At 36.4% G+C, this 14,993-nt stretch overlaps 1 protein-coding gene across 2 annotated transcripts; it reads right to left on the reverse strand.

The window, feature by feature from the left end:
* Window positions 1-259: 259 nt before the first annotated feature.
* Window positions 260-14,793, reverse strand: LOC129883335 (probable pre-mRNA-splicing factor ATP-dependent RNA helicase DEAH9). 2 transcript variants are annotated; one of them, XM_055957982.1, is made up of 23 exons: window positions 14,555-14,790; window positions 14,328-14,472; window positions 13,337-13,411; window positions 12,556-12,645; window positions 12,183-12,262; window positions 10,965-11,034; window positions 10,765-10,850; window positions 9,059-9,122; window positions 8,754-8,849; window positions 8,024-8,123; window positions 7,820-7,866; window positions 7,652-7,735; window positions 7,499-7,552; window positions 6,785-6,885; window positions 5,447-5,537; window positions 4,513-4,677; window positions 3,579-3,668; window positions 3,417-3,488; window positions 2,094-2,192; window positions 1,893-1,979; window positions 1,526-1,579; window positions 1,325-1,404; window positions 260-621 (listed from the first exon to the last, which is right to left on the reverse strand). In XM_055957982.1, the coding sequence occupies exons 1-23, from the start codon at window positions 14,653-14,655 to the stop codon at window positions 474-476; spliced, it is 2,079 nt and encodes a 692-aa protein (XP_055813957.1). In that variant the 5' UTR covers window positions 14,656-14,790; the 3' UTR covers window positions 260-473. The 2 variants fall into 2 exon arrangements, with proteins under 2 accessions (XP_055813957.1, XP_055813958.1); XM_055957983.1 differs by lacking the exons at window positions 260-621; window positions 1,325-1,404; window positions 1,526-1,579; window positions 1,893-1,979; window positions 2,094-2,192 and adding an exon at window positions 2,277-2,676 and having other exon boundaries at window positions 14,555-14,793.
* Between the last annotated feature and the right edge of the window lie 200 nt (window positions 14,794-14,993).

Consider the following 14,993-nt stretch of genomic DNA (forward strand, 5'->3'; position numbering starts at 1 on the left):
TTGTATTGGTGTGAAAATAAAGGAAAGCTATGAATAGAGTCCCTATTCACATTCCCTCTAGTAAATTAGTTGTGTTTTGTTTTGTCTAGTCTTTATAATTGTTGCAACTTGCAATAAGTCTTGGTCAACATGTGAGTTCTCTTTTTAGTCTTTTAATTAACTTTGTAGTACTGTATGTACTTTTAATTGGTGAAATGATCAATAGTGTTTATGTACCATGTTGGCTATTCATGTTGGGCTTGGTTTAAAATTTAAAAAATCATCTTAGTTACCTTTACTACAAAAAAAAAGAAGGTAATATTCAACCTATATGCACAGTACAATTTTCTGGCGAAAGGCGTTTAACTGACCTCTCTCAAGCCTATGGGAGAAAGTATAACCAATTTACAAGGAGTTGTTAGTGTACAAATGACTCCACAAAATTTCCAAAGCAGAATGAGGCTGCCAAGGAGCATCCAAGAAAATTGTGTGTATCATTGAGGAATAGAACTATGCAGCTGCTTCTGGTAAAAGTGTGGTGCAGCCTCCATTAGCCAAGAAGGATCGATAGTAATGACATTTCGCATGTACTGACGATCCGTTGAAACGAGAGAATGGTACACAATAAACTTCGGGTTGACCCTGTTAAATATGAGAAAACCACGTTATAAAACTAGACATGTAAGTGATGTAATGACATTTCTAAGTTTTATGTCCTCCCTATTTTTATTTGAGACTAACAACGGAAATGTGAAAATGTTAATACAAGATCCATGTTGAGTAGAAGTTGTCATCGAGTGGGGGCATGAAACGAATTCAGCCGTGCTCTTGTTGAGCAAAGTTTAAAAAGATGTTCAGTGTACACGCACGCAGGCACATATAGCAGGAAAGATGGTGACGAGAAAGATCCTGCCCACACCATGCTACAATAGGATGCAAAAAAAGGGAATGTTTTTCACAATTATGCATTTGACTCGACAATCATAGATCTTCCTAGCTCCTAGGGTGTTGGTTTAGTGGTAAGGACAAAGTACGGGATGTGTGAGTCAGCCATACTCCCTGGAGTTCTAAACTTGTGCCCCAACTGAAGTTGGGCCAGAAGCCCACATGGGATTTCTCCAACTTGAGCAACAGACATGCCTAGTATTCTTAATAACTTAGATACTTGGACTACCGAAACCAGTTATAGAAATATTGATACCTTTAAAATGGCAATAAATTGCACACAGGAACGTAATTTCCTCATCTTATGACTACTAAGGGACAATAATTCTGATGTCTCGGTAATATCAGCAAACCAATCAAGCTATCATAGTTTAATCGAGACATTAAAATAGATAAATACCTGAACAACACAGATGAAGGATGAATATACACTTCTTGAGAAGTTCTAACAGTCTTGTACATCCCATTGTGACTGAATGGCTGTTTCAAAGATCAGCAACAGAAGTTATCAAATATGCTCATATCAGAAAAATAAGGCAGAAACGGAAAGACTGTGCCTTTTAAGACAAAAATAGCTACATGTATCAAACTTCATACTCACTTCTAAACGGGCAGCATTGGCAAAAAAACCTGCCGTAATTGCCTTCCTAACTGCCTGCGAAATGACTAAATTTAGTTATGCCTATTACAACATAACAGACAGAATTGTCCCAAAAAAGTTTTAAACAAATATGCTGCTATTAAGAAAGTGAACAAGCTGCAATCTCTAAGCCCGCGAATAATTTTAATTGAAGCCCTTAGCTGCAGTTGCAGCTCTATTTGACGGCCTTTTGGTGGCAGAAAAGAATGACTCAGGCAACAATATTCATTCAATGACAAGCGAGCAATCAGTTTTAAAACATGGGCAACTTCTCCACCGCCTGTTGAATGCTATTGACATTAACAACTGAGTCAGCAAATTAAGTTACCTGAATATCCCCTTCACAAGATTTCAATCCTATGCCCAAACGTTGTGTAATCCTTTTCAGCTGTTCCCTAACTTCAATTACTTTTCTCTGCATGATGGAATAGAATCAAGGATGTCACAAAGGGCACATTCACGAAACACTGCAAAAAGTGAAAAAGAGAACATCCAAAATGATTCCTATGGAAGTTGGATTAGGACTTACCATGGCATGATAATTTATGAAATTCTTGTGACACCACTTCGAAGATTTATTAGACTGAATGAATCCTTTATACACATTTAAGAATGTAACATGGTCACCCTGCAAAGGTATATCGAAGTTACACATGAATTTACTTGAAGAAGGCTAAAGAAGTAAATAACTAGAAACAAAATAGGCAGCAATCTTTTTTTTTGAGACAAGCAACAGTTCTATTCAATAAAAACTTAGCCACCCTAGAAAAAGGTGCTAAGTTGGAAAGTTTACAAGCATCGAAAGGGTGTGCTTAAACCCCTGCCCAGAACCCTATACAATTATAAATTGTCAGTTCAATATACTAACTCTCTTACTTCCCCCCACATATTTTTTTTTGAGACGGTAACAATTTACTTCCACCCACATATTTAGTTTACACCAAAAAAAGAACAAGCAAAGACAATTAATCCTAATTTTCTCGATAGAACTGCTAGTGCCTTCAAAATGTCTACCATTCCTTTCTTTCCACACTGTCCACCAAATGCAAGCAGGAATGATGTTCCAATTGTCTCTACACAAACTTTCTGATTGCATGTGCTATTATGTTGTACTTCATCAGACACTTTTTAAGCCATGAAGGTGATAGTTAGCAGAGTAGCAAGTTTGTAGATATCACAAGACAAAACACAATATCCATCTTTTAAAATTTTGCACCAATATGAGTTCTTGACTGGGAAAACATTTCTGCTTATGCAATGAATCAAGAAAATGAACAAGGAAAAAAAAAAAGGAAGTGCAAGATCCTGAGAATTACTCCATTTCCCTCAACTTTCTCTACCTACTCTGTTTTAGTCCAACCCATTTATTCGACCCTGCTCTAAATGAAAATACTTGCGACCTCCAAAAGTTAAAACAGTATACTTAGTCGTAACTTTGGGATCTTTCATACAATTTAAGTATCCTTTAGATAAATCTGTCCTCACTCCAATAAGTAACTCAATATTAGAGTAAATATTTGTTAATCTACAAAACAGTCAGTTCGGATGAATCAAATGAGAATGGACATAAATTATAAAGATTATACTTTTACTTTGCATAAATCCCAGGAAAGAATAAAATTTAAATTTTCTCGCAACAAGAAGCAGTAACATAGGAAATCTTGTAAATACTACACTTTCCTGTCTTAAATTATATTCGAAGTCAAGATCTTTTTCCTGGTTAGTTAACAGTATCTATTATGGGACCCAAATGCAAGTTGCCAAATGTATAATTCATCATGTACTTCAAGTATAATGCAAAAAAAAAATTACTGAGGTGAACCTAATAAGCAAAAAAGAAGAAACCAAAAACCTCGGCAGCTGCAAATCTCAATTTTGCTTCATCCAACTGCTTCTGTACTCCTCTAACAGGAATCCAAATAGACTGCAAAAATTAACAATATGTTGGTCAACCAAAAGACAGAAGTCCTGTTTTAATGCTAAATCAATTATGGTTCGGAAGACGAGAATATACCTGTATGGAGAGCACAGCAGCAATGGTAATTATTTCCTCCGAACATCCAAACTCACAAGAAGCTAAGATCATTTTAGATATTAATGGGTCCTACACAACTATATAAGTTTCAGAAACTGCATGAATAAGAAAATTCCTAGATCCATTAAATAATTTATACATGAATTGAGACTTGACAGTCACATTGCATAATTGTAAGGCACTGAGAGACCTTCAGCAAAGCATCAAGCATTTAATTAATTAACTTCCTATTGATCTCACACCTATAGCACTCAACAACACGCTGCATCAGTATAAGAGATCTATTTATAGTAGACAGCATAACTTATCTCAGGGGAAACTGGTTTTTATTCATTAACAATTAGACGTTACAGAAGAAAAAGAATAAAGTCAAGACTTCATACTCCACTTGCTAGTGATTACGATAGACTACAACAAAGGAAAAAGAGTTCAGTGTTGCAGTTTAAGCAAGTCACCTCAACCACCGCAGCTGGCAGCAAGTATCCGTACTCTAAATGTCTAACTACAAGCCCCAAAGAAAAGGCTTCTACATAATCAATATCTCGATTGGGTATCCAATGGGAGTAAAAACATTGTCTCTGGGATTTGAACGGGGGTCTCTCTTGGTTATCATCTCACTTTATCGACTGCTAGGCCACGCCCTTAGGTGTTACTTTATTTTTCATAAATGCGTAAATATTCCTTCACTCATTACTCTTGTATGATGGATTTCCTTTTTTAATGTTTCTATTGGAGAATGGGGAAGAGGGGTAGTGTTTGGTGAGAAGTGTCATAATAAGGTAGCAGAACTGTAAATTTGACGGGAAGTCTCCAACTTGCAAGTCATACTACAGGAGCTGGCAAAAAAAGATTGCAGTGAACAGCAAAGAAGGAAAATTAATGGAGCATATGAGATGGCCGGTCAGAAACATACCAGTGGAATCTCTGCAACTTGAAATCCAGTAGGTGAAGTAAGTTTGGCGTCGTCATCTAGTACTCCAAGTGAGTACAGTACTTCAAGTGCTCTGATCATCGATTCAGGTGATGGAGATGCTGGCCAATCAAAACCTAAGATATTATCAATGCCCAAGGCCTTCAACTGGGGCATAGATAAGAAACGTTATTAGCTAATATCAAAGAAATTTCTTGACAGGCTGAAACAATAAGATGATAGTCAGATTTGAAAATTTGATGCCACAAAGGAGATGAAAAGATGAAATTCATACAAAACTAAATGGTAGCAGAGATCACAAATATGATACCTCTAAAATGAATCACTTAATGTCACTTTCCTTTACTAAGTTTTGCTTGGATGGTAAAACTTACCCTTATATAACTAAATGGTTTTCTCTTGACTGAATTAGCCAATTACCCTCAATTAAATAATAGAAGCTTCATGAATGAGCAAACTTCGGAGGTCTTAGGGAAAATAAAGCAAAAAAGGAAATTTCAGTTTTCATGAACAATAATTTTTATTTGTTTCTTAGAGGCCGGATGCTGAGTTAGATCAAAGTATGGAAAAAGAAGATTAGTAAAAAAGGATAATCTTTGCAATGAAGAAAAGAAAGAAAGAGCACAAAATACTTGATATTTTAGAGCAAAAGCTGATGGACATTAGGGAAAATCGATGAATAGTGGTCTCATTTCCTTCCAACCTTTCATTTTGGTTGAAAAATTGAGAAAAATGAAGAAAATAATTATTCAGTTCCTAAATGATAACACATCAAGCATGAAATTCTTCCAAGGCAGATGATCTAGCCAGTAGCCAGCCTCCCTGATAAGGAGGTCATATTTACAGCTCCACACACATCAAGTCATAGCAATAAAAACCATGGCACTAGCATCTTCTTGGTTCAAGAAAGACATACCTGGATGACACAAGAAACGAGATTTGATCTTTGCATCTCGGGGATTCCCACCACAGACATCTCATTGGAAAAATAATCTTCTGTGTAGAGCCTGAACAGAAAAATAGAAGAGTCAACAATTTTTTTTGACAATGGTAACATTTGTATTTAAGTCAGTACTTAGGTAGTAATGACAACCCATATTTACAAATAAGAAGAAAATAAGTATAATCTTCCCCAAAACTGAACCAAAATCCAGATGTACCCTAAAACATCTATGATTGACTCAGTCTCATTGGAGTAGACATTCATACACCAAAACCAGAACAACAAAATACATTTAAGCTGTGACTTTCTGCAGGTTGTTGTTCCTACTGGAGTTGGGGCTACAAACAGAGAATGATGGAGTAGACATTCGTACACCAAAAACAGAACAACAAAATACATTTAAGCTTGACTTTCTGCAGGTTGTTGTTCCTATTGGAGTTGGGGCTACAAACAGAGAAAGATGGAGTAGACATTCGTACACCAAAAACAGAACAACAAAATACATTTAAGCTTGACTTTCAGCAGGTTGTTGTTCCTATTCTCAAAACATCTATCATTTCTCTCTCTCCATATAGTCCACCATATGCAAGCAGGGATCATCCTCCATATTTCTCTGTTTGTAGCCCCAACTCCAACCTCCTCCCAACTGAATAGAGTCTCATCAACCTTTCAAGGCATACTCCAGGAAATGCCTCTGAGATTAAGGAAAATATGCTGCAGTTGGTCAGTGAAATTGCAGAGTAGAAAGAGGTGTCTCACTGTCAACAATTATATTTATTAAACGGAAAGGTATTTGTAAACATTCCCAGGACCAGAGACAAATTAAGAATCCTCTACTTCCTAATTAAACATGGTCGTTAAAAAAATAGAAATAGTGACACATATAAGGTGATCTTATTCACCAACTGAGATCTATGATGGAAACAGTAGGGCGTCAATTAATTAAATTCACATTAAATGCGCTATAAACAAGTACTTACTCTGTTGTGAATCAAATGGCATGGTTTGAATTTGCTATGCCAAGAAAAGTTTGCAGAATAACACATTGAGTTGGGAGTTTAATAGTAACTTATTTCACATGAAGAAAAGTGAGATGATAGATCTTTTTAGTTTATTCACATGTTGCCTAGTATCAAAAAATTATAAATAAATTATATTCTGTGTCTGCAATGTTAAGATTAATTAGGGCCAACCCAAACTGGAGATATGATATAACAATTTTGGAATCGGGGAGTGTTAAGCTTTGAAAAATCAAGCTTTGCATAATGATATGTATTCTTCCATGGTACTTCTATGTGGTGAGCCACCTACCTAAAACACTTTCCTGGTCGAACTCTTCCAGCTCTACCAGCCCTTTGTCGAGCAGATGCCTTTGATATTGGTGCCACGACCAAGTTCTCAATATCTGAAATCTGATTTAAAGCAGATCCAAAATAGAAAGAAATATCAGGCATAACATTCATACATTGCATTCTTTTTGGCATGAATGAACTGCATTCCTTTTGGCATGTATAAATTGCATTCTTTATGCACTTATTACCAGAAAGGCAGAAACTGAATCAACAGAATAGAAGAAAGCTCAATACAAAAGTATTGGATAGTTTTCATCAGAAGAAGCAAGAGTCCAACATATAGAGCATATTCTTCATAGTGACACTCAAATTATCTTCCCACTTTTGCACATTAAAGCATGTTTTGAGCATCCATGCCTAAATGGACCAAAGTGACCAACAGGAAGAATGAAGGAGCTTAAGGGTAAGAAATCAAGCTTACAGAACACAAGGTTATTATACAAGTTTCTACAAAGGCACAGTCAGGAGTAATGACATCTGGAAACAGGTAACGCATGTAAGATATGGCAATACTGCTTCTTGGTGCATTAAAGCATGAGTGAAGATTTAGAAAATTGCTACTAAATGAGGTCCAAAATCGACATGGTGTACAAATTTATCAGAATAACAGCAGCAAAAAACTTGATCAGAAAAGCATGGGAAAAGAGTCAAGTCAAAAAGAGAGACAAAGTACCGGATTGTAGAAACGTTGTTTTGAGAACCCGGTATCAACAACATAGACAATACCCTGAAAACAGAGAAAATGTTCAGCTCAGGAATATGATGAAGACCAATGTAATAACATGCATGCCTCAAAGATTTTGACCCCAAGGTCTCAGATTTATACCTCTAGAGTCAATGACGTCTCAGCAATATTTGTTGAAAATATCACTTTTCTCTTTCCTCTGGGAGTAGGGGAAAACACAAGGTCCTGTACAATTGAGAAGAAACAGAAACATTTGGTTGAAAGTTCAACAAATCTTAACCTAAAAAACTGCATGATGCATTACCCTACCTGATCTGCTCGAAGAAGTCCCGAGTATAGTGGCACAGCAACCAGTCCTGCAAGAAAAGGAATTGAAAAACTTATGCTATCTATCCTTTTTTTCTTTTCTTGTTTGATTTGATACAAGGAAATGTATTTATCTACAACCTCTTTTCTATTATTTGTTAGCAATTCTATTAATACTTAACAACGGCAAAGAGAATTATTCAGTACCTTGCTTCCCACTACTTTGTGCTTCTTCAGTGAGCAATTGTATTGCAGCATCAATATCATCTTTACCAGTGAGAAACACCAGGATATCTCCCATCCGCTCCTACAAGTATAAATGAAGAGCCATAAATCAAGTGTTGTATGATAGCATATTAAGGATCAAGGATGAAAGAAATCATGGGAAAGTTATCCTAAGGAAATCAAAGATAAATTACTAGACTAGAGGCAGCAGAAATTTTGAGACATCACGGATTTCAATCATAGTCTCATTCAAAAACATCTCGTACAAGAGGCCACATGCAACACATTGTAGACAAACGACACAGGATCACAAAGGCAGAACACTCAGCTGTGTTTCTGCACCAAGAATTGTCTGAATAAGCTAACACCCTCAACTTAAATAGGTCTTTGGAAATTTATTTACCACGCGCTTCAAAATTTTCATTAATGAGAAAAAGTTACCTCGACCATAATCATTTAGAGGAGACATGCCTCTGCTGAGAGCAAAGGTGCCCCAAAATCTCTCGGACTCTTAACAAAAGTCAACAGGTGTGTGTCAGATTCTCGAAAAGTAGTGTATTTTTGGAGAACCAGACGCGGGCGCAGTATCGAAAGTGAAGCGTCCGCACAACTTACCAAAAACTGACTATGTTGTACGCACATTATCATCAAGTGGGAATCAAAGGTACAGAAGAGATTTGATCATTGAGAACTGTCATATTCCACTGTGTACCTGGTCATGGATCGACATCACAGTTGAAACAGCACACCGGACGTAATCAGAAACAGGATCTTCAACATAGAATATCTCCACATTAAATCCCCTACCCTAGAAGGTCACAGTTCAAACAGATGATATTTCAGTAAGGTTGCAAATCAACCAAGGAAAATCATAAACAAAATCCTCTACCCTAGATGTTCACAGAATATGTATGATTCTATAGTCATGCTGTAATTCAACTAAGCGATCTAGTTAATAAACTTTATTGATTTTTGGTTGTGCAGACAAAGCAGACAGCAAAGAACAAATCCATATACCTCAACTGACAGAATAGCAGGTTCTTTCGTTGGTCCTTGCTCCTGCTCCTGCTCCCGTCGTCTTCTGCAAATTTCTAGTCACGTGTCAGTGAACACAGTAAACCTAGACACTAAAAGAGATCGGTAGCTGTGAAAAAGAAATTACTGATTTTTAGAATGAAATTATATGATGCAGGTGGATATTATCATGTATACAAAGGGATCAAAGGCTGCTCGAAAGTTGAAGCACAGAAAAACAAGTGTTACTCAGAAGAGCATAGGAAAAATAACGCTTCCTACTTGGTGATACTGATTATTACTGAATTGTCAAAGGTGTCAAATTAAGAATTTAACTAACATTCCTTTTAAGTAGTTCATGTTTGCACCCAAGAGTGTGGCCTAGTGGTCAATAAAGTGGGAGGAGAACCATGAGGTCTCATGTTCAAATCCCAACAGAGATACGAAAACATTAAGTGATTTCTTCCCATCTATCTAAGCCTTGGTGGGCAAGGTTACCTAGTAGTGGGAGGTAGCAAGTATCCGTGGGATTAGTCAAGGTGCGTACAAGCTAGACCCGGACACCACAGTTAACAAAACAAAAAAACAGTTCAAGTTATTCTGTAGCTCTAGTAACAAATCAACCGCTTCTTCAAAAGTCATTTCTATCTTTATCATAGAGGCCCTTTTAACTTAAAATACACAAAAAGGGTGTGGTCAAAAATGGAGAAGTAAATTGAGATCACATAATCTTAAGCTTCACAAGGACTACTATATCAATGTGTCAAAACCAATACCAAAAGACTCAAGAGACAGGAACCAAAGGTGAGTAACAAAGCAAAAGTGAAATGAGTATTCACGTTATTTTAGTTCTCATCTTTGAGAGTTAGTATTCATTTAGTCTAAAAACCATTGAATATTCATTAATTAGCTCTCATAAACAAGCCTTGGAAATAGCCTCTGGCAGAAATGCAAGATAAGGTTGCGTACAATAGACTCTTGTGGTCAGGCCCTTTCCCGAACCCTGCGCATAGCGGGAGCTTTAGTGCACCGGGCTGCCCTAGCTCTCATAAACAAGTTAGTATTCATTTAGTCTAAAACCCATTGAATATTCATCAATTAGCTCTCATAAGCAACTTATCAAAACTAATAAACAATAATCCTCGTTTTAAATATGTTTCCAAAGTTTGCATAAGTTCAGCTCAATCTCTATTCTAGGGATTGTCTTCTCTACTCAGTTCAACAAAGGCTATAGCCAAAACTAGAGTGTTGAGGAAAAGAATTGATAACATGAGTTCACTCTTCCATCCATCATCGAGCAACTCCAAGATGCCAGTAGCATACCTCACCCCTCTTACCCCCCCTGGATAGAAAAGATCGCATACCTCAACTGCCCACAAGGAGCTCGTGGAGAAGCCATCAGAGCTAATGTTTGAACACTAAAAGGGAAGACCACTAGGAACAATTTATTTAAATATGACCAGCTCTTTAACTTTATGGTGCAAGAAAAGGTCACATCTTCCACTACATGTTCAAAATAAGACAAGGCACTTATTCCAACAAGGTGAAAAGTACTTGATATATCCAATTGGAAAATACAACTCAATATAAGAAGCATAACCTGCTGAGAAATTGCATCAATAGAAAGCATAAAGGAGATTCAAACTTTTTGAACTTTTGAGTAAAGAATTATAAAGCTTCGGTAAACACTTGTTACAAGAAGAACCAACCTGGTATTAAAGAAAGCTGCCATTGATTTTGCTTCAATCGTAGCTGATGATATTATAATACGCAGATCAGGCCGACGCCTTTGAATCTAAATTTGCAGAAGCCATAGGAAACAATAACATTTATAGAGACAAGAACTAATGTAAGTGCACTCAAACGATAAGACAATACGATAACCAGTCTAGAGTACTTCCTGATCAACCTTTTTCAGTAGTCCCAATAAGATGTCTGTCGAGAGAGACCTTTCATGAGCTTCATCTACCATAATCACACTGTATGATTAAAAAGACAAATCAGGGTACACAATTTCCACCTTCCAGTAGACATTTTCAGTATCTGCTAGAAGTAGAAAGTGGATTAATTTTCATAAGCACGTCTGAGTTTTTGGGAAAGAAATCAGGCTAATTCAAAATTAAGATGAGTGAATTTTTTCTTTATATTTCTCTGTGATTATATACTTTTCCCCAATTTTACTAGCTTGGTTTCTAAGGAAATACTAGCTCACGATCCAGTGTTGTCAAAGGAAAAAAGCATAATAAGGAACCAAGTGCTAGCGGAATTCTAAGGTCAGCCCATCACTTGCATTGTGAAAAAGATGCAGCACAACACATAAGAGCTCGTTAATTGTCAGAAGAACAAACAAGAGTCTAAACAATAGAACACTTATATCACTGCACGTCGGGTCTGAACTTTTAGATCAGTATAAGAGCCCAACAACACATGCATGATAAAGGAATATAACAAATTTGAACAGTGACGCAACCAATGAAAAACTGTACTCCCTTTGTCCCTTTTGTTGAACAACTTTCTATTTTAGTCCATTCCATAGCTTTGACCTCTTCCATAGAATGGCAATATTTTCCCTCCAACAATTCATACTGATATATCTTTTTTGTAACGGTGGTACTCAAGCCAGCCTGCGCCCATTGTGACTATTTCATTGGGAACTTGCTACCTCCCACTAGTATATGTACGGGGTAACTCTGTCCACCAAGGCTTAGACAGATGGGGAAGAATCAGGAAATCACCTCGCATTTTAGTCTTTGCTAGGATTTGAATCTTGGCTCCCATGATTTTCACCCACTTCATTGACAAGTAGATCACACCCTTGGGTGAAACAATTCAAACTAATAAACATTGAAACGATTTACACTGTAAATATACATTTTATATTAGTTCCAACTTGATGTAACATCTTTCTATCATAAATCTCCACTTTTAAAAAATTTAGATTATTATTTCAGTCTTCTCTACCAAACACAATATTCTAATTAACATTGAAATGATTGACACTTGGACTCCATGAAGCTTAAAAGTCAAGAATGAGGGTGTAAATAATAGAATTAAAGCACTAGATGATGAAGAAGATAGAAAAGGAGGCCATCGAACCCTTCCAAGGCATAAAAAGCATAAACAGTACCTATACTTGCTCAATAGAGGATCATCCATCATTTCCCTCAGCAAAACCCCATCAGTAAGAAATTTGACCCTAGTTAATTCCTGTAGGGCAAGAACACCACCATTACTGTTCCAGGTCAACATAGTTTATCCAAAAAAAGGGAACAAACTATTTCAGGTCAACATAGTCACATAGAAATACCAAACTAAACTTAATTTCTTTCCTAGAACATTACAGGAACTAACACCTTGAAATATGCAATCCCAGCAGATGTCAAAAGATTTATCTGTTCTTTTAGGAACTTATGAAGTAGAACTCTAAAAACCTGATGATGAAGCAAAAGATTATTTCCTTTATCCCAAAAAAATGGTAAGTACAAAGAAAGAGCTCCCACCTCATTCGTGATATCTTCAAATCGAATAGTATAACCAACTTCCTCGCCAAGTTTAACATCCATTTCTTCGGCAACTCTTGTAGCAACTGCCTGCAACATAAAAGATTGAGACTATGTGTTTCAAAATAAGTAAATAACTGAACCATAGGAGATATTATGGTCCAAAAGATTATGAGCAGGATGTCTGCATTGATCTTCAATATCATATGTGTAAAGATATGACACATGGGTCTAACTCAAGTCCAAATCCATATAAGCAAACTACCAGTACATTCCTCAACCAATGTGGGTTTAACCCACTCTAATACACACACACCCTTCACGCCCAGACCCAACTGGAGCGTGACCCAGGAGCCCAAACGGAATTGACATAGCTCTGATATCATGTAAGGATATGACATCTGGCCCTAACTCAACCCCAAATGCTAGCTCAAGAGGGGAGGGTTGTCCAAATCCATATAAGCAAACCACTGATCCATTCCCCAACCAATGTAGGATTATAATCCACTCTAACAATATGTTTGGGCCAACAAGATGTCAACAGTAGCGATTTTCACTTTCTTAACCAAGACAGAAGAGTAACTACAGACAACTTTAACTGTAAATACAAGTATCCAGGAGAGTCTCAAAAATAAAGTTACAAGTACAAATATATTTGTCCCTCACAAGCAGTCATACGGCTTGCATCTGCTCTCAATTAGAATGATATCAAGACAAACATATAAGAAGACACAAAAGTTCACCTATTAAACATACAGAGCTCAGCAATAGAATACCACACCTGAACTGCCAGTCTCCTTGGTTGGGTACAAGCAATCATGCGCCCTCCCTCAGCCCAACCAGCTTCTTTGAGGTACTGCACTCATTAAATGTATCGAATACCATTAAACTTTTCAAGTTTCTAAAATAGTTCATTTTGCTAAACAAACTAAAATAATGTATTCATTCACATGTTTTAGACAAATACTAAAGATACTATAGCTATGGTTCCACTTGACAGTAATATGTTTAATAGAAAAAATGGTTCTTTTGTAAAATTATTTCTGATGTTTGGTTGCCAAAACTACGGGAGAATTTTAAACCAAATATGGAGAAACAATTCACTGCCATTATGAGGCTAAGTCATTTTCTCCCACTATATATCGCTTTCTCCTACCAACATATAGACATACTTCCACTATTTGCAACTCAAAATTATTGCTAATAGTCTAATACCACCTCACATGCTGCATAACTCCCCCTCCCCCCAAAACCACATATAAAGAAGTTCGTTGGAAAACTATATTGTATATAAATGGTAAAATATAAATCTTTTTGTATGTATATAAGTCTAAGAATCGACTTGATATAAGTGAAGTTGTAGTGATGACAATGCATTCAGGCATATTTTTTAATCCCCTTATTAAATTGTGCCAGAGCCACCCTTGTCCAAGGCGAATCAACGGACACCTACACTGCATAGATAGTTCAATCTTTTTCCTTTCTTATGTGTGTATATATATACTATATGTTATATGTTGAAATCTCATGGCTTTTTTGTGGGGAAATTCCCTTAGTGAAGTCATGGCTCTGCCACAGTTCTGGTTAATGGAAGACAGTTCATAGTCTAACTATGTTGAATGCCTGAATACTGAGGTCTGAGGATACATATAGCCCACCCCAACAAGTTCAAGACTGTCAAACATTTGATTGATCCAATATTTTTCCAAGGAGGACATTTCACATCATACCAAATTAAAAATATGAAGTTACAGAAAATCAAGAAAAATAACCTGAGGAATTTGGGTGGTTTTTCCACTTCCAGTTTCTCCAACAATAATGGTGGTAGCATGAGTCTCCACTGAGTAAAGAATAGCAGTTCTGTACTTGTACACAGGCAACCTCTGCCTTTGCTTCTCTAAACTCCCATACCCAAATCTTGAAATCCCACAAATATTACATAAATAACAACATATACAATAAAAATAAAAATTTAGATGTTTAAAAAAAAAAAAGTTACCCAGAGGAAGAGGAGGAAGAGGTAGGGTAGAGAAGAACACCACCCTCTTCATCATCTACAAGACGGGGACGTTCAGTTCCTGGTTTCCAAAATTGTGACATTTTTGTAGCTAAATTGTTTCTGTAATTTCAGTTTTAAAAAATTGCTTCTGTAATTTTCAGACTGGAGAAGAACATAGAAAGAAGAAGAGATGTTGCGTTTTACCAAAAAGATTTTTGTGCCTAGTGTACCAGCAAGCCCATGTTTTGGGGTAATTTACCGCAAAGGAAAATGGGAAAAATTAATATAAATAGTTGTTCACTAAAATAAAATAAAAGTCAAAAAATATATAATATATATTTCTGTTCGACTAGTTAAATGTACAATTGTCAATAAGGCTAGGCTTATTGAGCCAATCCAGTTCCATTCCTGATTTGATAGGATTGTGTTAAGATTTTTA

This window comes from Solanum dulcamara, chromosome 3, assembly GCF_947179165.1.
Source record: "Solanum dulcamara chromosome 3, daSolDulc1.2, whole genome shotgun sequence".
NCBI classification, from domain to species: Eukaryota; Viridiplantae; Streptophyta; class Magnoliopsida; order Solanales; family Solanaceae; genus Solanum; species Solanum dulcamara.

Coding starts and splice junctions, on each gene's coding strand:
- LOC129883335 (XM_055957982.1), bottom strand. CDS start 14,655: ATGTCACAATTTTGGAAACCAGGAACTGAACGTCCCCGTCTTGTAGAT. Junction 13,412..14,327: donor AAACCACCCAAATTCCTCAG/GTTATTTTTCTT, acceptor TAATGAGTGCAG/TACCTCAAAGAAGCTGGTTG. Junction 10,851..10,964: donor TATTGGGACTACTGAAAAAG/GTTGATCAGGAA, acceptor CTGCAAATTTAG/ATTCAAAGGCGTCGGCCTGA.